This window comes from Galleria mellonella, unplaced genomic scaffold, assembly GCF_026898425.1.
Source record: "Galleria mellonella isolate WM207_F2 unplaced genomic scaffold, CSIRO_AGI_GalMel_v1 utg1432, whole genome shotgun sequence".
In the NCBI taxonomy this organism is placed as follows: domain Eukaryota; kingdom Metazoa; phylum Arthropoda; class Insecta; order Lepidoptera; family Pyralidae; genus Galleria; species Galleria mellonella.
In genome coordinates this window covers 1332777-1354653 of record NW_026441998.1, presented here as the reverse complement: position 1 = coordinate 1354653, position 21877 = coordinate 1332777, and the positions used below count along the sequence as shown (strand labels likewise).

Here is a 21877-nt window from a genome sequence, read left to right as displayed (position 1 = left end):
TAAGAGCTAGCTTATACTTACCAAAGATTTCTTGTTCTTAGATACTTACGTACACGACGTATCTTGACGTTTATTTAATAAATGAAACGAGTTTTTGCAAAGTTAATGTTGCAAAAATTATAAGACTAAAATAGAACTAATAAGGAGTCACTTATGAGCGGTATCATAATTTTTCAGCAAAAATAGAATTATAATATAAATATCTTCTTTCTTCTCAATCTTTCTTTTAAAAAAATTCGCGCCATTTTTTAGTGTTGTAAGTATCCAAAAATTTTCCCTTAATTAACATCCTCAAAAAGGTGTTTTTTTATGAATTATAGAATATGAATTAATTTTTAATTATTATTTGTACATTTATGCTATTTTCTTACACAATATAAATATAATATTCATGTAGATATATACATAGAGATATTATAAAGTATTATGGAAACCATTTAATGTTATTCATATTAAATTACATTGTTATGAGATAATTACTTGGCTTACTATTAAAACAAGTTACTTCAAAAAGATATTCAATTCAACTATTTACATTTTATCAAACGGATCTTTGTTATTTGAACTTTTAAAATCGAAATCTGAAGATTCGTATACACTTTAAATATTGATCCGGTGTCAAAATTAATACAAATGGCCGCCGTGGTTATTTATTTTTTATTATTTGATCGATTGTATTCAAAATCCATATCTAGGAATTCGTATACACTTAAGATATCTATTTGGTATCAGAAGTAATAAAAATGTCATATTTAAAGTATACGTAATTCCATAAAAGACGATTTTCAATCTTCACCTTAAAATTGTACAAATTATTAAAGTAATATGAAATAATTATGAAGTTCCCTTTATTACATTCTTTAGAATATAATAATAATAAATAAATAATTTATATATGAAATACATAAATAAAATTAATTATCAAATATTATTAAATATCTACTAATAATACTTTAAGTAGTAAATTTTTACTTTAGATTAAAGTAACTAGGTGAGGTACAACCTCCAAACCAAAAATTTCAAATTTGGTAACCCTATCAGCACAGCTATCACGCACACATGTATAAAAAGTTAACCTATTTTTTTTTCAAAGCATTTGAACGGAGACACTCATAATACCGCAAAAAATATAATAATTGTAATTTAATATAAAAAATAATACACTTTCAAAAATTATATATTTATTATGACATAGAAAAATATGTTGTCTTTCTTTAATATATTACATTAACTATTCAAACACAAAATCTAAACATACTTATCTATTTACTGCAGATTATATTAGTATTGCCGTCGCTTGTTATAATAAAATGTATTTAAATTATATTGTGCACAGTTCTAATATATTTATTAATCGCACAAAAGGAATAAACTAATCCTGAGCTAAAATAACTATATATAGATAGCAATGGATTACACACACCGCAACCTCGTAAAATACTGATTTTAAAAAGAAAACAAAAATCACTATCGCACAGATCTGTAACAATATAGCAAAGAAATTTAATGGCCTACGGAAAGTGATAACCATCGTCTAATACAAACATGGACAACACAAAATATATCGTAACAATTAAAAAAAAATTAACCAATAGACAATAAGTGTTAACAACATTCTTATTAATTCTGGCAACATCTGTTGTCAATCTATTTTTAAACAAAATAATGACAATATTTCTGACCAGTTTAAATTCTAATTTAAATCCACTGCTTTCTAAGATCCTAAAATACTTTTGCTTTTAAATTTTTAACGATATGGCTGTGTCTTTGCGACATAAAATATTTATAATAATAATAATTTAAAATTATGTTAAAATGATAATACTAAAAGAATTATCGATAAATTTCGAAGCATTTATGCTTGTAATTGTAAAATTGCATTGAAAAGAAATATCTATTGCATAACAATCGTCGATTATAAAAATAGTTGGACTGTACTATTACGTAAATAACTAAAATAACAAACATTAAAATCAAATCAGACTAAACAGAATAGACTAGAATTATTTAATATATAAAATTATATTGTCATAGATAATTTTTAAAATGGCTCCTATATTTAACGCACAAAAGACATCTACATTTCGACATGTCAGTACTGTGGCTCCTGGCTATAATAAAACACAATGTATGTACTTAGAGAATAATAATTACTGAATATTATCGTATCTCTGCTTTCCTAAATACATATAATAAAAATAAATTTTTCATTCCAATTTCTTAAATATTAAAATAAAATACGGAAATTAGCTGCAGAAATATACAAATAAATGCTTTATAAATTTAAGCATCATACGACAATTGTTATATTAAATTAAATTTATTCAGTCTTTTTTTTTTTTTTTTACAACACAGGGGGCAAACGAGCATGCGGCTCACCTGATGGTAAGTGACTACCGCCGCCCATGATCACCCACAACACCAGCGGCATTGCAGGTGTGCTGCCGGCCTTTTAAAAAGGAATATACTCTTTTCTTGAAGGTTATGTTGTCTTTATACTTTCATTTGACTTTAAAATATCTTAGTATTAATGGCCAGTACAAAAGAGAATCTCTCTTCAGGGTAACGTTTCGCACATTTTGTTAAACTAAGTACATTATTTATCACAGAATATCTTCTTAATATATAACTTTTTAATTATAATATAAAGTACACCGATAATTCTAACACGTATGTACACATTCTATTGACATTTGAAATTAAATTCCAATTTCAACATATTTCCGTTACTTATTTTGTTTTACGCCTATTCTAGAACTGGCGCAAGAAACAAATCGTTGGGAGCGGTATTGACGTGTTCCGTTTGGTACGACCTCTTTATTCTTACGCGAGGGAACTGCTCGCGCCATTCTGCTACCTGAATAATTACAAAAAAATATAATTAATAATTTAATTAACCTATCGACGCACACACGTTATATTTATTATTAAACTATTGAACTTGTTAGTTTAAATAAATATTACTAAGTTTTTCATACCTGCGCATCGGGGATTTGGTCACAGAAACTGACGTCCAAAAGGCGAAGATCATGACATTCATCCAGAATACTGAAAAAATAAAATGCATTTATAATATTTGTGGTTTTTTTTATCTGTGAGGTCTACTCCTGTGCCATGCCATACCGTTAAAATTTTACCCCATTCAATACTAATTAAATAAAAAATAATATCGTTTTTTCGTAAAAAATCCTACCACCAGTATTAAGACTAAATAAATCAGTCGCCGTGTGTGCCCCGGCATAGAATGGGCCACCCCTTCCTTTCCCGTGGGTATTGTAAGAGGTGACTAAGGAGGGCGAGGGATGGGCACCAATGTCCCTCTTAAAATGTCCTTAAAAGTCTAACTGCGGTTGCCAACCCACCTGCCAAGCATGGCAACTACTGGCAACACTCCCCTTATAGAGAAGGTTTATGTCCAGCAGTGGACTGTTAACGGCTGAAATAATAATAATCAATCTTATGGCCAGTAATGATACGACAAAATGTAATAAATACAGCACCCAAGTGTTAATTCAGGTCATCAATTTTTTTAGCGATAATATAAAATTATCTGTGACGATATTTATATAGATGTATAACACTGTAAACCTAGTTATACAATACAAAATATTAACACTTACGCGTCACAAATGTCCGGTGTGACAGCCCTGACGCCTAGTAAGTCGAGTTGTTGCAATCGCGCCAACCGCGGGAGCAGAGCCCTTAAGTCCCGGTCGCAGATCCCTCGCAAAGCACCCAGGAACAACTTTCTTAGTTCATTTCCAGTAAGCCAACCCAGCCACTCGCCTGAAGCGCCCGCTTGCAAACTGGATATTTTTTACTTTATTTTTTTTTTTATGAAATATGCAAACAATTCTAGAATAGATTTGATAATTACGCTTTATAAAAAGGATCGTAAAACATGCAACTGGTTTTAGAATCGATTGGATCATTTAATAAAAAGAAAGTTAGTGAATATAATGCGTACAATGCGTTAAACCACAGTTAAATGGTGAACAGGTTTTCTTAATAATGAGATCAAATACGTTATTGCTTGTAATATATCAGGTGGACCTCCACGCAGTCCCTCTTGAAAATCATTGTGGTTAATCCCTGATGAGTTATCCAACCATTATGGACCAGGGGGAAAGGGATTGTTAGTAATGGAGACTGAGAATCCCATTGCTAGCAATATACACAACCAGGTCGACCTCCTCGCGGTTCTCTTCTGGAAACTATCATGGTTAATTCCTGATGAATTCATCATGATGGGAATCAAATTCATCATTCTCATCTATCACCCTACACTGGTGCTCCGCCAGCGTATCCCGTTAGCGCAGGCGGGGTTACCATACCATTTTCATCCATCAAAAAAAAAATCATCATGGTCGAACTGAGCTGACTTCACCCATACCTACCGTCCTAGTGTATACCATATATCTACATAATACAATCGCACTTACCACCAGCCAACGTCTAATTCTTGTAAATTCTTGCAGTTGCCAAGCGCTCTTATCCCAGTGGGCGTTAATGAGAACGAACGCCAGAAATCAACAGATATGAGGTTTGGACAGTTGTTACCGAGCGCTATAGCCACATCGTCCATAGACGATATCATTTTACAGGAACCTGTAATGAAGCAAAAACGGATCTTGTTAGATATTCTTATTTGATTATTGCAGTCATACATAGTAATTTTACTGTAATTTCATTACCATATCCACTTTTCAAACAAAAATAGAATCAAGCAAGCATATAAACGCAGTGTTTTATATTGTCTCTCTGGTAAATAAACCTTGCTAATGTTACAATTGTGCGTTAATTGATCATATTTAAACGTCTCAACAAATTTCAATGACATTCATTACACAGATCTATCTGTGTAATAAATGTCGTTTAGAAAAATTACATAAGACTAAATTGATTTACAGTGTATATTGATACCGCATTTACACTCAAAACATACAAAGTGTCAGTACATGAGACATTATTACAGATAAAAATTATTAATAGCTATTAATAACATTTTAAATTTATTTTTTATTTATTTATTCTTTATTGACCACATTACAGAAAAATGTCTGGTACAAAAGACGGACTTAATACTATATAGCATTCTCTCCCAGTCAACCTTTGGCAAAACAGAAATTTTATTATGTGGTGAAAAAATTACAACACATTCAAAAGGGGGGTAAAGACGTTTCTTCAGGGTCAGCAACGCGCGCGTAATACCTCTGGTATTGCAGGCGTTCATATACTACGGTAACCGCTTACAATCAGGTGGGCCGTATGCTTGTTTGCCACCTCAGTGGTATAAAAAAAAGCATACAATAGAGAACTACTGCACATTATGATTATATAAATATACATACATGAATACATTAAACAAATATTACATAAAAATACAAATATGTAATACAAATACCGACATACAAATATAAATATACCTACATACTTATAGATTATATAATATATCTTTGTTTAATGTAATAACTACCGGTTTAACCTACATATAATTTGGTCGAGAAATATCGACTAGTTTCGGGACTATTTGGGACCCTTGATCTTGAGCGACTGTGAAGCGAGTGCGAGCCTGACTGCGCGCTTTAGACTAGTCGAATTTTCTCGATCAAATTACACGTAAATTAAACGGGTACTTATTAGATTAAAATACAACATATACTTATGAAACATTTTAAATCACTTAAGAGATGTCTTACCAACATTAAGATGTTCTAACCCCGGATTGGATGTGATAATCGCGACCACTGCCCACGTGGTTATATCAGTCCTGTACAGGTCTAGTCTACGCAGCTTCCTCAGGTTCGCCAACACGCCCCATTCAGTGCAACCGACGACGGAACGCAAACATAACTCTGCGATATTAAATAATACACATAATTAAAACTTGTTTATAGACAACATCCTACTATTGAAGAAAAGGGATTGTTAGTAATGCGGACTACCAGTCCCATTGCTAGCAATATATCCTGTCAGGTCGACCTCCACGTGGTTATCATTCATTAAAAAAAAAGCCTCCTACCACTATTATAAACGCAAAAATTTATCAAGACATATGGACGGATCTCTCTAATGATTGCAATTGCTGGATCCAGCATACAGTAATCCAGCTGGATTCAGATCAATTCCGCAAGAATCCAGCTCTTTCAAGCGATACCTACAAACATAGGCATGTAGAGAAAAATGCAAAAATGAGATAAGAAGCGTTGACGCCTATATTCGTAACTGTACTAATGATGACATAACCCACACAAATATGAAGGAGGCCAGCGCGTCAGATAAAATTAGCGTACGGATTATATTGTACTTTACATTGCACTTAAATATTTTATTTTTTTTTTATATATATTAATTATAATTATAGGTAATGACGTTCGACCTATCCGTCATACTCGTGAATGGTTATTTAATAATAATAATATATTAAATAGTACATAGTTTTTTTAGTAAATTGTATTTACACAAAATAGATAAATACTCAGGAGGAGGTCCTGTTAACGGTTAAGGAAAAAAGACAAATTATTAGAACTATTGATGATAGAAGGGGGAAAATGTTGGGACACTTGATACGACACGACGAACTTATAAACATTATAATAGAAGGTAAAATAGAAGGAAGGAAGGGAAGAGGGAGACCGAGACATAGTTACATCAGGCGGATCAAGGAAGGAGTTTGGTGTCGTGTCGTATCAAGAGGTGAAGAGACTCGCTGAAAATCGAAGTGAGTGGCAAGAGCTCCACCGACAAGAGCGCAGCTCTTAAATAGGATAGATAGATAGATAGATAGATAGATAAATACTCTTTATTGCTTCCTCCATAAGATAACAATAGTGAACTTATTATAAATACAAACAATTACAAAAAAAAAATATTACAATGAAAACAATAGACGACCTTATCGCTAAGAGCGGTCTCTTCCAGACAACCTTTGGATGGAAAATAATTAAACAAACAAACAAACATAAATAAAGTTTAACTGGAGATACGAAACTTTGTTTCTTGAAAACTAAATAATACAGATATGTATACATAGAATAATGTGAATATATAAATGTACGTTTTAAATTACAGATACATACTTTAAAAAAAATTTGTTTCAAAACAACAACGACAATGACAACCTCTCGTTTGCATGTTGTTTTGCGTAAAGTACCAGGTTCGATTCCCAGTTGGGTTAATTTGGGAAACAAACTTTTGTGAATTGCCTCCGATTTGAGCGTTTTGGGCCGTTCGTTACACGATTACTCACATAACACAGGGTATCCATTCTTCACTCTCCAACAAGATGGTGCGATAAAAATGCTAACTTTTTAATCGATTTATGGGTCAAAAAGAAGAATCCCAAATTCGAAGGTATTAATTTTAAAATATTTTCTAGTAGTTAATTTGATTATATGAACTCATTTGTTAATTTACTTGTGCAAAAGTGTTTATCTATCTATCTAGTTAATATAAAAACAGCTATATATAATAACTAACCTTGTAGACTAGGACAAGTGGTAACAATTGCTCTTAGCACCATATTGTCTACAAATTTGCAGCAATTCATTCTGAGATGTGTCAATTCAGTTCCGCTGTCTTTGAGGAAACTGTTGATAGAAACATATCATTAATATTATGAAAATATTATGAAAGATGAAGTAAGTTAGTAATAGCGAGACACTAACGAGACCGCTGACGGCGCAACGCATCCAAAACTCGTGTAAATGACATAAATGCCTAACTAGGTAATTGCCGACGCTGCAGAACGAGGCTGATCTACGTGACGACCTGAAAACGTATTCCTGGTTCACACTTCGAACTGGGCAGTGATTTTAATATAATTACATATAGGAATTTGATATTGTAACTTTTATTAATAGATTTAAATTAGTTTTAATAAAAATTAGTTTTTTTAATCTTCCAGTTGTCGTCCTCATAATTAATATGTAAATAATCTAATTTCACGTGAAAACCCTAACGGGGTAGACAGAGAGATGAAACCAATTCAGTCTCACACATACATACCTACCTGTTCCGATAACAATTTGAATAGCCGTCGAAGTGTAATACTCATAAAACTAAATAAAACAAATACATATATATCTGCAACTGCAATTCCAAGTGGGAAGGGGGAGATGTGATCATTAGTAATGGGAACTAAAGGCTCCAATGCTAGCAATATACCCTGCCAGGTGGACTTCTACGCGGTTCCTCTTGGAGACCATCATGATTAATTCTTAGCAAAAGCATTCTGAAGAATTTGTAACAATGGGCCAACTGACCTGCTTTCATCGTCAAATTACGCCCCTGATACCTCCCAGCGTATACCGTTAGCGCAGACAGAGTAACCATTTCATTTTCATACTCAACAGGCATAAGTTGCTCGTTACTAATATTGTTTATTAGCAATCTTTTTCTTAAACATATTACATTACATAGTTGGATGTAGTTTTCGGTACAGAGCAACCCCAACAATTATTGATAGTGTACTGTTAAAACAAAGACCAAGAACAGATTTGGTACTCACTTTACAACAGAACTTGGATATATTTTGCGACGGCTGCCACACCAAGATAAGTCTAACTTCTGTAGAAATTTGCAACGGTTAGATAAAGTTGATAAGACCTGAAAGTAAATCAAAATTGGATATTAATTCTTTCATTTATGCCATATCTTAAAGGCTTCGCACGGGTTATAGAAGATAAATAGATAAATTAATATTTTGCAATAGCTTTAACTTGGATTGTATTTTAAAAAATATTAGAGATCCTTATGGAAATTGCGATGTATATTATTACAATTTTCGTAAGAATCTAGTTTTTTTTTTTTTTTTTTTTTAATAATATATACCCTATATTACTAGCTAATAATGTAGCTTTCTACAGGTGGAAAATTCTTTAAAATCGGTTGTATAGTTTTTTAATTTATACACACATACAAACAATGTATCCATTACAAACATTCAAATCTTTCCACTTTAATATTAGTATACATATAGATATAAAAATTCCGTGTCAACATATTTGTTCACGTTGATCTCCAAAACTGGTCAAGGTCAACTAGCATTATACACTTTACGATTTCGTAAATTACTCCATGACACGCTTTATACACGATCAATAGGGCCAATGACCACTCTGTGGTTGCTGTTGGCAGCTTGGCCTTTTTTTTATGCATACTAGATAACCCGTTGAACTTTGCATCACATACGTTATTTATTAGAAGTAATCGGAAGTGGTCATTTCCATGAACCTAGATATTTTTAATTTATCGATTTTTCAGCTGAAAACTGGGTTTTTAAATCGACGTAAATTTTTTTATTTTAGCCAAACTAACGAACATTAACACACACACACACACACACACACACATATATATATATATATATATATATATATATATATATATATATATATATATATATATATATATATATATATATATATATATATATATATATATATATATATATATACACTAGGCTCCGAGAAGCGATCTAATAATTTCACTGAAGATGCCTCATTTAGAGATGAAACGCGTGTCGCTAAAGGTGCGTGAACAAACTGGATCGAAGCGATCGGAGATTTATAACAAATATAGAGGGTTGTGAAAATTCTGATAGTGGTGTTTTATCTTCAAGTGTTAGCAGTATTTAATTAGTATGAACCCTGATGATCGCTGCCGCCTATTCGAATATATATTGTGTCAAATGTGAACGTATAGTAAAGTTTGTACAAACAAACAAACAATAACATAATAATGTATTATAACACCAATATATAATTACACCTAAGGATTACACTTGCTTATCAAATTCAGCACGTCTAATGAACAAGATACAGATTTTATATTTCTAAATAGTATTCAGTAATTTTTAATATAACACTATATTGTATTAATTCTTCTTATCTATGTTTTTCGATACATGTTTTTTTTTTTTTTTTTAATTTAGGATCGAAATTAAATGCTCTCTTGCTTCGACTACTTTATTGGATTTTATTGTTGAAAATTCTCATGCTTACATATACTCATGCTATCACGTATAAGTACGCTTCAATAGTTTGTTTTTAATTCAATAACTACCGGTTTAACTTACGTTTAATTAGATCGAACAAGCTCGACTAGTTTCGGAATCAATTCGTGATCCTAAGTCATGAATGACTGTGACGCGAGTACGAGCCTGATGTTATACATATAGCCCGAGTTTATTATTTTTAAAGCTCATGTTAATTTTATCCGATATCTACATACATATATAACGGGAAATTAATGAACTCAATGTGTCGTTGCCGACAAAGGTTATAGTTTATTTGTTTTTATTTCGGTTGTCTTTTTAACCGACTTCAAAAAGAAGGAGGATTTCAATTCGATTGCATTTATTTATATTTTTGACCTCATAACTCCGTCAGTTATAAAACGATTTGGAAAATTATTTTTTGATCTAATGAGATTGGACCTATAAAAAATTTATTATAATCGATTCAGTAGTTTAGTTTTTAAATCTAAGTAACTTGTTTTACCACCATTGAAGCCTTTTTTTGTGGAACGATTTATCTCATAACTAAAAGCTCCACTCGTATCCTTGGGGTGGGCATGCTTCGCCCCCATTAGACGTCTATGTTAGCTGTATTATTTTAACTAGGTATGATTTATGTTGATTTTATCACTTACACTTTCTATAAAATAAATCAAAAATTGTAAAACTTACCTGAGAATGCACACAATACCAATATGGTCTAAGATCAATCTCCCTATACAGTATTGTATCGGAGGCGAGTCTATTGAAGTGACGGTTAACTTGCGCGCATCGACATAAGGATTGTATGTCTAAATATTTCATTACGTATAATATTGTTTCGTTCTGAAATAAAACAATCATAGGTATACTACTAGTAAAGCATATATATATATATATATATATATATATATATATATATATCTTATTTCGATCTTTTATTATCCCGATCACACGGACGAACATGATATACAGAGATCTCTTATATTAATTTACAATTTCTATTAAGCACTCAAAGGTTGACTGAAGAAATAATTTTTATGGGAAAAGTCCACCATTGTATTTATTATTTTCTTAAGAACTCTGTATTCTATAATTTAAGACTTTACTGTACAATAAAGTGTTACAAACAAACTATGACTACATATATTCAACGCGAAGGACTAAAATATTGTGTAATAATATATAAAACTATAATATCCTATTATATTTGTGCTAAGAGATAGGAAAAAAAACCATGTAATTTTAGGTGCCAACAATATTGCCTATCATAGGCCGATAACATCACCCTTGTTAATTACCTGACTATAAATAGACACATACTGTATAATTATCCATGAAACGTGTTTATAACAATGGTATTGTGAAATGTAGTATGATGTTTGTACTAATTGTTAGCACATAGCGGAAAAATTACCTGATTTGTAATTTCATTGCCATAATTTATTTTTCTATAATCGACACAATTTACAAACAATGTTAGCCTTTTTATCTAAACAATTAGGTATGCATAAAAATAAACAAGACAAAAATAAAAGAAGTTTTTGTGTATGTTGTTCACATATTATTACCATTTTATCTATTTTTATTTAACTAAACTCGATTTACTAATATGCCAAGTGTCATTAATAGAAAAATAGACTCTATAACCTCGGCATAAGTAGGGAATTAAAATGATAGCTTAATTTTGTTGTTACGAGATTTGTTGTCTTTTTTTCCTTTTTGTTCTTCGTAATTAATAATTGATAATTATACAGGAAGATATATTTATAAATATCAACAGAATCATAATAGTAAATTACGAAAGAAATCTAAAATAAAAGTGAATCACGATTTTTTTTTATTTGTCAAATACACGAATATAGACATCTTACTTGTCTAGTTTTTCAAGGATTTATGATAGACAATTATTGATCATTGCCAACTTCTTTGTCCATCTCCAGACCAATTCAACAACACAGCAAATTTTGTAATTAGTCTTTTGATCACATCTTCAGATAATGCCCATAAATACAGGTGTACATACTTTATTATTTTATTTTAAAAAATCTACTCTTATTGGCTCTTTCTCAATATGTAGCGGTTGATGATTTAGAAGTCAGCGTAGATGGTGTATGTACGCCATAAAACTATTTAGATACAGTTCCCATACGACACAGAAGTACCGATCTCATTTAATGCGATAAGAACGAGGTCATAACGATAAAAAAGACAATATAATTACTATTATTAGAGTATAAACATGTTTGTAAATATGTTAGGAAAGTTTATTCGTTAATCACTTAAATTACAAAACAAATTTAAACGTAATTGTGTAAACAGATTTTCCATTACTGTAGATATCTTAATACATCCCAATACATACCAATGAAGCCATGGTTTACAGGCTTAATGCAATGAAATTTAACAATTCTTCTTTACATGGATAATATTAGAGAATTTCCTCCCATGATCCATATTACTTATAAAATATGACTTAGGAATCCATCAGTAGAGAAGTTAAGTTTATATGAGTTTAAACCATAACTCTGTCCGACATCACTTGTGGCTTACATATATCATCATAATCACACACCATCAGAAGGATATGAAGTCAATGTGTCATGCCAAGACAAAAACAAAACAAACACAATTAGCAATTATATTCTTCTAAACACTTACAGGTAATCGTTGAAAATCCCCTAATACTGTATCAGTGTCAAATTTTTCTGATTGGATGGCTGTAGGCATTGGAGGTACAATTTTTTCATGAAGATTAGATGATACTACTTTATCGAGGATTTGACCTGGAACAATTATTTATATAATTTCTAAAGAAAATAAATAATAATAATAATACCTGAATAAAGTTATCAAAACTTTAAAGTCCAGTAATATTAAAAATTAAAAAAAACATTAACAAACCTTTTTTAAATGGCTTAGGCTTTTCATCGAAGGTTCGAGATAAACTTTTAGGTATTTCTATATCCAGGCACTGGAGTCCTTTCAGCAGAACAGCATCTAGCTCTGTGTAATATGGCAGCAATTTATGGTTGAATTCCAGCCTCAAAATTCTGTTGATATGTATACTTAAAATAATGATCAATTTTTCATGTAAAGTTTTATTAAATTGAGTTTATTTAAACCAATATTATTATCTATACATAAATAGATATACATTAATTTAATCTATTATATGTATTTGCAAAATAAAGATTAATGGTGAACCCATTTTGAAAAATATAATGTTCAAATACATATTTATTCCATCATTAATATAAAGGTGTGTGAATGCTATTAATTATAATATGATAAGAAAAAAATCGTCCAGATAGTTTTAGATGTGATAAGCTACCTAAAACTGAGGTCTTTAAGGTGCACTACTGTAGTTACTACGATGAGAAAGAATTAATTTAGCCATTGGTATGATAAAAAAGTAAATTGTATCCTTGCCCAGACCCTATCTTTGTGAATAGTTGAAAGCTACACTTGCATACTGGATTGCATCAGATAATTCTAGGGTGGGAATGGAATGGAAGCACATTACATTTTAAAATACCTAAATTAGGTGTACTTTATTTACAACATAGAATCTAATTGGGAATGAATTTTCTCTTTATTATTATTAAGGAAATTAATGATCCACTGGATGAGAAGCAGCTACTGATGTCCATAAATTTATTTTAACTAAGTACAAGTAATATTATTACTTGCTTTTTACTGACATTTTAGAATACCTTCTCTTAATTTTTATATAGAAAGAAATATTTACCTTGTAGAATCACTTATTAGTTTTATACGGGGACTAAATATCCTAGGTGTATCTCCTGCATAATGTGGTTCTCCTTCCCATAGCAAATACCATGATGAAGTACTTATACCAAAAGCCCATATTCGGACTAGAGCTCCAGGATTGTATGTTTCAAATACTGACACTTCCAATGGGTAAACTGCTTCTTTAAATGACACTTCTGTTAAAATCAATATTTGAAATAAAATTAAAAAAAGATACATAAAAAATTTTGTAAAACAAGCAGTATATGTGAATCAAAATATATACCTGAATTTCCTAACATTTTTAGTTTTTATGTTGACTTAAAAAAATTACTTCTTTAATAAATCAAATTAACTGTGTAAATTAATGTTTACTATAATTACAACAATAATAGCAAAGCAGTGTAATGTTGTGATGTATATATTTTTTTTTATTTTATAATATTGATTAAATATAATTCCTCCTTCATCATATAAACATACCTACAAAATCCTGACTTGTATATGCATTATTGTTCTGGGGCATATAATTTTTTGATGCTGATGGTGCCTCATCCCACCATGTTCCATATGTTCTCTAAAAGAAAAAAAAAAAAATTATAATTACTTTTTAAATTACTTCCTAGATTTTTTCCCCATAACTTTACCAGGATGTACATAAAGTATCTTAACTATTTAGAGAATAAATAAACTACCTCTATACTAAATTTTGTTCAATTAAATTTTAACTGTGATTGAGTAATAAACATACAAAGATATTTACAAACTTTCACATATATAAAACTAGTAGTATTCTGTGGTATCAGTTACATAAATGAGTATATAAAGTACTCTAAGTATTAAGGTAGAATATAATTTATATGCATATCTAATTTCATTCAAAATCATTAGATAAGGGAAGAAAAACACCCATTCATTGATACTCCATAACATCTTCATAATTTTTTAAATTTATAACAATAATAGGAAATACCATATAGAATCTTACCATCACAAAAGCTTGAGGATAGTCCCCATAATCTGGAAAGTTTGAAGGTGGGCCGCGAAGGTTAAAAGCAGTATATGAAACACTAATTTCACTTCCATACTGAGAGCTAAAATCTTCCACATCTTGTACAAATTGTTCAATAATTTTTGGTTCTCTATTACTAACATCGTCGTCACTAGACCACAGAAAAGAAGCCATCACTTCGGAAGCGCATTGCATTTTAAAATATCTAAATTAGGTGTACTTTATCTACAAACACCACGATAACAATTTATGGTTTATAAACAAAAGTATTGAAATGAAGCTTTCAGAATTTTAATTATGTGATTACAATAATCACTGCACTGAATATCAATAAAATGTTTTTTTTTACTCTTCCTCTACGTACAAACAAGTATAATTAATTCAATTATTACGTTTACTATCAATGCAATTCATATGCACAGCCTCCCGCCACTAGGAAAGACAACATAATGAAATTATGAACAATAATCACGTCTTAGCTATCACTGCGTAAATGTTTGACTTGGCTTTGTGAAATTAACTTAATTACCTAGATATAGTTCATATCGTACACATATATCATGAATCTATGATCAATTATCTTAATTATCATAAATCAAGAATTAATTAACACTATGTAAACAGAAAAATAAAAACAATTCTGTAAATAAAAGTAGGGTAGAATTTATGATATTTAAAAGTAGACTCAACGCTACCTCTCTATCATTGAAACTTAAAATTGGTTTTGGTTTATGCAACCATCTAAAAATATCAATGCTATTGATTTTGCCTAAAGGTCTCTGTACATGATTTCATTTACAATCCCAAAATTATGTTTCATAAAATAGATAAGTAACCATTTCATAGTATAATAATTAACAAAGGGGACCTTTAAAACTTTATTTTATTTTATATACCAAAAACAGAATTTTGAGTAATATTTATTCACGTAAATTTAGATGCTAACTAATTGAATTATAATATTAAAGCGTAAATTTTTTTACGTCATTAATTTATGGTTGCATAATCATAAAACAAATTTTATTTTGTTCATAGTGATTTGAATCTTTTCATTACATATGAGCAATGACAAATGACAACTTGATCTTTTTTTAGAATGAATGGTTAAATGAATGAAATCTTAGTACTGAAAAAAAACTTTAAATTTGTAACGTTCCAATATTAAACGGTCTTAAATGTCTGTAAGTAGAAAATTCGTTTATATCGGTCTTTATAATAAAGATTTTGTTGTGATATTAAACTGAAATTTTAATTTTAGATATAGATTTGGAGAAATCATAATCGTAACATATAGTATTTATTTGTTCCCTGTTGAACATAGGTGAAAATGGTAGAAAATATTTTTTATGCAACTTATCGGTAACAGTCGCCTATAGACATGAGAAGTACTTTGATTTTTAATTTATATTCTTAATAAAACAGCAGTGTACAGTAATTTAATTGTTGTTCGTTCAGAAATTAAAGAAAAATAAAAGGTGATGTAGAAATATATTTATAAAAGTATTCAGTTACTATAAAGATTTCTGTATATTGAGTACTAGATTTTGCATCAGTTTTCACGATTTATTTTCATTCATTTGTCTACTCAACTCTGTACATTAGTCTACATCACTGCTAAAGTGTACAAGTGTCAAAAATGGCAGCGGGACCTATTGCCGAAAGGAATCAAGGTATTTACTGTTTATATACCTATAACAAATATCTAGCAAATAAATTATATTAATTTAAGTCATATAAAATTGATAACAACAATGTGCTATGTTTAAATTACCTTCCACATCATAGTTCTGATGACGTATAGGTTATGTTGTTGATGCTCATTGAATACAGCGAATTCCACAATTTTCAAGTTAATAAATAGCATTTTTCGTATAACAGTTCATAGTATTATTATGATCATTTCTAATCTCGAATAGCTATATTAGCAATTATTGTTAATTTACATTAGATAATACAATTACATTAGTAGGTATTGAGATACGTATATGTTCATAGTTATTATAGTATTTTGCTATTAAACGAAGTAATAAAAATTTATACGAATCACGTGATAAGTAGTTCTGTTACCGTATAAAATTCTTCGAGAATCCTATGTGTTTATCATCTTTTATTACAATTACTTTCATAACTCATATAATAGTTTGTATAACACTAGTTCTGGAGACATTTGATTCGTCTATTAGATAGCAAATGCTCTTTCTAATTTTGTTTTAATTTTAAAGAACGAAAATACACAGACACACTCTCTCACACACAATGCACAATGGAGTTGTAAGTCTTATTATTAGTAATTCTGTCTGCCCAATCACTAAACTATTAAACAGTTTAGGCCTCTCTGGATATATTCTTCCACTTTTCACTGATTTTGAACCCATATCACTTGGTTTATAATTTGTCAGTTTGATCTACAAATGATCAAATTATGTATGACTCCCATAAACTGCTAAGATAATCCTTGTTGTCATTATTGATAATGATTTTTTTTTATTGTGTTAAAGATGCTACTATATATGTGGGAGGATTGGATGACCGGGTGTCTGAAAGCTTGTTGTGGGAACTATTTGTTCAAGCCGGGCCTGTTGGTAAGTTAACAACTTAAAAAAAATTGTAATACTTATTTCTACTTTTCAGAACATATTTGTATTTTTTGTATATGACATAATTATGAATTAACCCCTTACTATAAAAATTTAAATGTCCTACAAACCTATTTTAACTATTTTGTTTTGTCAGTCTTTCAAATTGTACAATTGGTGTAAAAGAAAAATACAAGACACTTCAATAGCTAAAATAGGTTTATAATAGGTTTTATGTTTTTATGAATAAGGAAGTAAATGTGTTGTATTAAAAATAATAAAGGTATTGTGTCCGTTACATTATACAGATGTTAAAACTTTTGGCTTTTTTAACATAATATATAATATAAAGTACTATGTTAATATATTTTTATTAGATTAATGATAAAACATCTGAATAGGAGAGTGTATTAAAATTTTTTATTCACTAACAATAAATTAATACTTACAAACATAAAAAACTAAAAAAAATAAAAAATATTAATTTTATACTGTTATTCCAGTCAATGTGCACATGCCAAAGGATAGAGTAACTCAGACACACCAAGGCTATGGATTTGTTGAGTTTATGGGAGAAGAGGATGCAGATTATGCAATAAAGGTAGTTATTTATTTAATTCTATAATCCAAATTATACCCCCTGTAGTAAAATAGATGTATAATACATTTGTTGGTGGAATTACAATGTTAGACATTAAAGTTTAGTTATCTTACTAAGCAAACCTTAAAGATGGTTTTGAGCCTACTTGGCAGTTGTAATGTTAAGTAGTTATATCTGTAATTTATAAATTAATCCTAAATAAATTGCTTCATTTTCTCAATAATGTCATGCTATCTCACTAATATTATAAAACTGTATCTAGACAATGCCTGTATAAAGAAGATATTTAAAAAAAAAATATGTGATAGGTCTTAATAAGGCCAATAGCGGTCAAGACAATAACATATGTCTCTATGATCTGCCATAGTTGCCAGATTATGTTAATATGTTTTAAACTTATTACTTGCAAAGATTTTTTTTTATTTGTTGTGTATATAATCACATTAAAATAAGACTACTATTCTTGAATATACTTTCAGGTTATGAATATGATAAAACTGTATGGAAAACCTGTAAGGGTAAACAAAGCATCAGCTCATCAAAAAAATCTTGATGTTGGAGCCAATGTTTTCATTGGAAACTTGGACCCAGAAGTAGATGAAAAACTTTTATATGACACATTTTCAGCGTTTGGAGTTATATTACAGACACCTAAGGTAATAATTAAACTCAACTTTCTTATTTGTTTTTTTTTATGATTAGTTTTTTTTGCTGTTGTAAAATAAATAGACATGCAAGATTATTTGTTCTACTTTTCCCAATCATACATCATATTTTGATTTTATTATTATAAGCATATTTTTCCCCCTTTAAGATTATAAACACACTGGTTTATGTTTCACTGATTATATTAGAACAGTGATTCCTAAAGTGGGCCTTTAGTTAGTTTCCTAGGGGTTTCATAAAAAAGTCACCAGGGTTTTGGAAAATTATTTATACAGTGAAACAACTTCTTTCTTCACATTAAATGTTAAAGGAATCTATAAAGTGCTATACTTTTAAAATATTTGTAATGAAAGCTTTTGTTATTTATATTACAGTGTTTTTGATTTGTAATAATTTGATATGGGGTTTCATAAAATAAAAGGTATTAGTTGGACATTCTGTTATCTTAAAAGTTTAGGAACCCCTGTATTAGAAATTATGTAAGTAGAGCTTGACCTGTTAATATATTTCAAACAAGCTTATTAACAATATTTACCCTTACTAAACTTATTAATAGACAAGTTGAGAATTTAAATTGCTGTTGGCCAGATTTGAATTCATGATCATTTGAGGCTTATGACTATTAGAGTGAACCATAATTGTAGTAGATCCATATCTGTATGAATATGATAATGTATTATCAGCTTTTTTGTTACTTCAATTTGTATAATAAAAATCTCGAATTGATTATGCTTTTTAAATATTTAAAGGTCATGAGAGATCCAGAAACTGGCAACTCCAAAGCATTTGCATTTATCAACTTTGCGTCATTCGAGGCCTCCGATGCAGCAATAGAGGCGATGAACAACCAGTATTTATGTAACAGGCCAATATCTGTGTCATACGCTTTCAAGAAAGATGTTAAAGGAGAAAGACACGGATCAGCTGCAGAGAGGTGAGTTTAACTCGTACATTTTCCTTTTAACTTACTTCAATAATAACAAAATATATCAAGAAACAAGATATACACATTTTACATTAAAAATATCTGGATTTTAGAACAGAGTTGTGTTTTCAAGTAGATTTTACTTTACAAAATAAGTTTTTTACTTAATAAAGAAAATGTTTCAGTAATGTTATTAGTAGTATTAGTGAATAATGTGACCAAAACAGGTGCAAACACATATTATAATCACAGAAAATACAGACAGATTGAGAACATCTTTTGAAAGTCCATAAAAATATTTTTAAAGATGATATTTAGACTATACTGAAATTAAATAATATTAAGGTTGTAATGTTTTACATCTCCATACATCATATCACATTTCTATGGAATCAATCTGAAAGCACATCCGTTCAGATAAAGAAAATAGAAGTTTTCAAATTGATTTATAACTAATAGAGTTATGAGGTAACAAACATAAATATCACAACCAAATTGACTACCTACTCCTTTTTTTAAGTCGGTTGAAAATAAAAAGGTAGTTTGTGTAATTAGAATAATCATTAGTTACATGATACATTAAGTAAAAAATAGTTTAAATTCACAACTGTCGCAAATTTATTAATATCAATTAAATGTAATTTATTGATTATTATGGCAGCATTTAATAAATTACCTTTTACTACTTTTTAATCTATTTATCTGCATTGAAAGCAAAACACTATACAGTGAAAGTAAATCATCTTCAATCTTATTTCTGGGTAATTAATCTTTTAATTTTGTGTAAACAATTAATTGGTTAAATTTGTACACTTTTTATTTTACTGGGATTGAATACTAATTGTAAAGCGACTCCTTTTTAAATATATTATTTTTAAGTGTTCATAAACAGTTAAATGCCTACTGTTGAGGCAAATATTCTACTTGTGAAGACCTATCACTTGTTTCATATAATTTGTAATGTTTTTGCAAACGATTGATTGATTGTCAACACTGATTCTTCATTGTTTCAGATTACTTGCAGCCCAAAATCCACTATCACATGCGGATCGTCCTCATCAATTGTTCGCAGACGCACCACCAAGCATGATGGGACCAGTACTCATGGCACCACCGCCACCACCCACACCGACACCAATGCCCCCTCCTGGTCCTCCGTTGGGGGCTCGGCCACCGCCCCCTTTACCAATGTCAGCGCCGCCGCCACCCCCTTCGTCGATGCCACCACCCGGACCACCACCGCCACCGGGACCTCCTCCACCACCTCCGCCATTTCATCATTTTCCACCACCTTTTGGACCACCAGGATTTGGTCCTCCACCACCCCCAGGGGCCAGGCCGCCGCCTCCTTGGCGTCCACCCCCACCTTCGTTCAGGCCACAGTTCCCCCCTCGTGGACCACCTCCTTTCGGTCATCCACCTTTCCCCCCGCACCACCCGCCTGAACCAAATTATAATTATTAAGTCAAGTTAGATAATTAAATTCTATACTTTTTAGTTGCAGTTTTAATTGAAACTTCCCTATACCTCTTTCAATATGTGGTAGTTACATAGAAAAATAGGATACCTTCCTTTCATCCGGAGATTTTACTTTCCCGTGGGTCTCGTTTGAGATGACTAAGGAAATTTAATGGTCGAGTGACTGATATAATTACAATTATAAAAAAATAAGTAATCACGTTCAATTTATAAACAATTTTTTTATAACACGAAGGTTGCAAACAAGCATACAGGCTGTCTGATCGTAAACGTTTACTGTAGTGCCTATGGACGCTTGCAACACTAGGGGTGTCACGTGCGCGTTGCCAACCCTGAAGAAACCTTAATATGTTATATATAATTTTCTAATTCAGAGCTTGGATTGAAGATGCAACCAATTATATGAGTTTTTAATTATTTTATAATATCGGTACGTATTGTTTACTTGACCGCATAATGAATCTAATATTACATAAACCGAATTACGATTGAAAATATGAAAAAAATAAAAATTCTGTTCATAAACTAACTACTGCTAACTTATTACATGCCGTTAGATATATGTGAATTAATCAATCATTTTACATTACCAATCTTATATTTTTTATCATGTCCAATTGTTGAGGTTAATACAGCGACAGCAATTGCTAACGACTTCCAATTAGAAGTCCCCGGTGATTCAAGTCTGCACGTCCACATGTCTTGAATTTGGACTAGGTATAAATTTCATAGACTCCGGGAGAATTTGATATTTCCAGCTAAAATAATGCTATAATAAGTTATGTATTTTCTTAATGGTCACTCTATCAGTACACTGCACAAGTTGAATTATATGTATTTACACTGTGTAGTAAAAATCTCGAATAAG

The 21877-nt window shown here is 30.4% G+C and overlaps 2 protein-coding genes across 4 annotated transcripts; one reads left to right on the top strand and one right to left on the bottom strand.

The window, feature by feature from the left end:
• Nucleotides 1-1164: 1164 nt before the first annotated feature.
• On the bottom strand, nt 1165-15458 carry LOC113520762 (F-box/LRR-repeat protein 4). 3 transcript variants are annotated; one of them, XM_052891699.1, is made up of 14 exons: nt 15292-15451; nt 14739-14987; nt 14234-14327; nt 13749-13947; nt 12902-13065; nt 12659-12783; nt 10691-10843; nt 8510-8607; nt 7480-7589; nt 5700-5855; nt 4443-4608; nt 3621-3806; nt 2979-3048; nt 1165-2857 (listed from the first exon to the last, which is right to left on the bottom strand). In XM_052891699.1, the coding sequence occupies exons 2-14, from the start codon at nt 14955-14957 to the stop codon at nt 2747-2749; spliced, it is 1851 nt and encodes a 616-aa protein (XP_052747659.1). In that variant the 5' UTR covers nt 14958-14987; nt 15292-15451; the 3' UTR covers nt 1165-2746. The 3 variants fall into 3 exon arrangements, 2 of the variants coding, with proteins under 2 accessions (XP_052747659.1, XP_052747660.1); XM_052891700.1 differs by having other exon boundaries at nt 12902-13050; nt 14739-15449; XR_008252478.1 differs by lacking the exon at nt 1165-2857 and having other exon boundaries at nt 3621-3820; nt 14739-15458.
• Nucleotides 15459-16150: 692 nt separating this feature from the next.
• LOC113520641 (splicing factor 3B subunit 4) lies at nt 16151-21027 on the top strand. The gene is made up of 6 exons (XM_026906033.3): nt 16151-16432; nt 17261-17344; nt 17842-17939; nt 18419-18595; nt 19355-19539; nt 20544-21027. Exons 1-6 carry the CDS (start codon nt 16399-16401, stop codon nt 20992-20994), a joined length of 1029 nt encoding a protein of 342 aa, XP_026761834.1. The 5' UTR covers nt 16151-16398; the 3' UTR covers nt 20995-21027.
• Nucleotides 21028-21877: the final 850 nt, after the last annotated feature.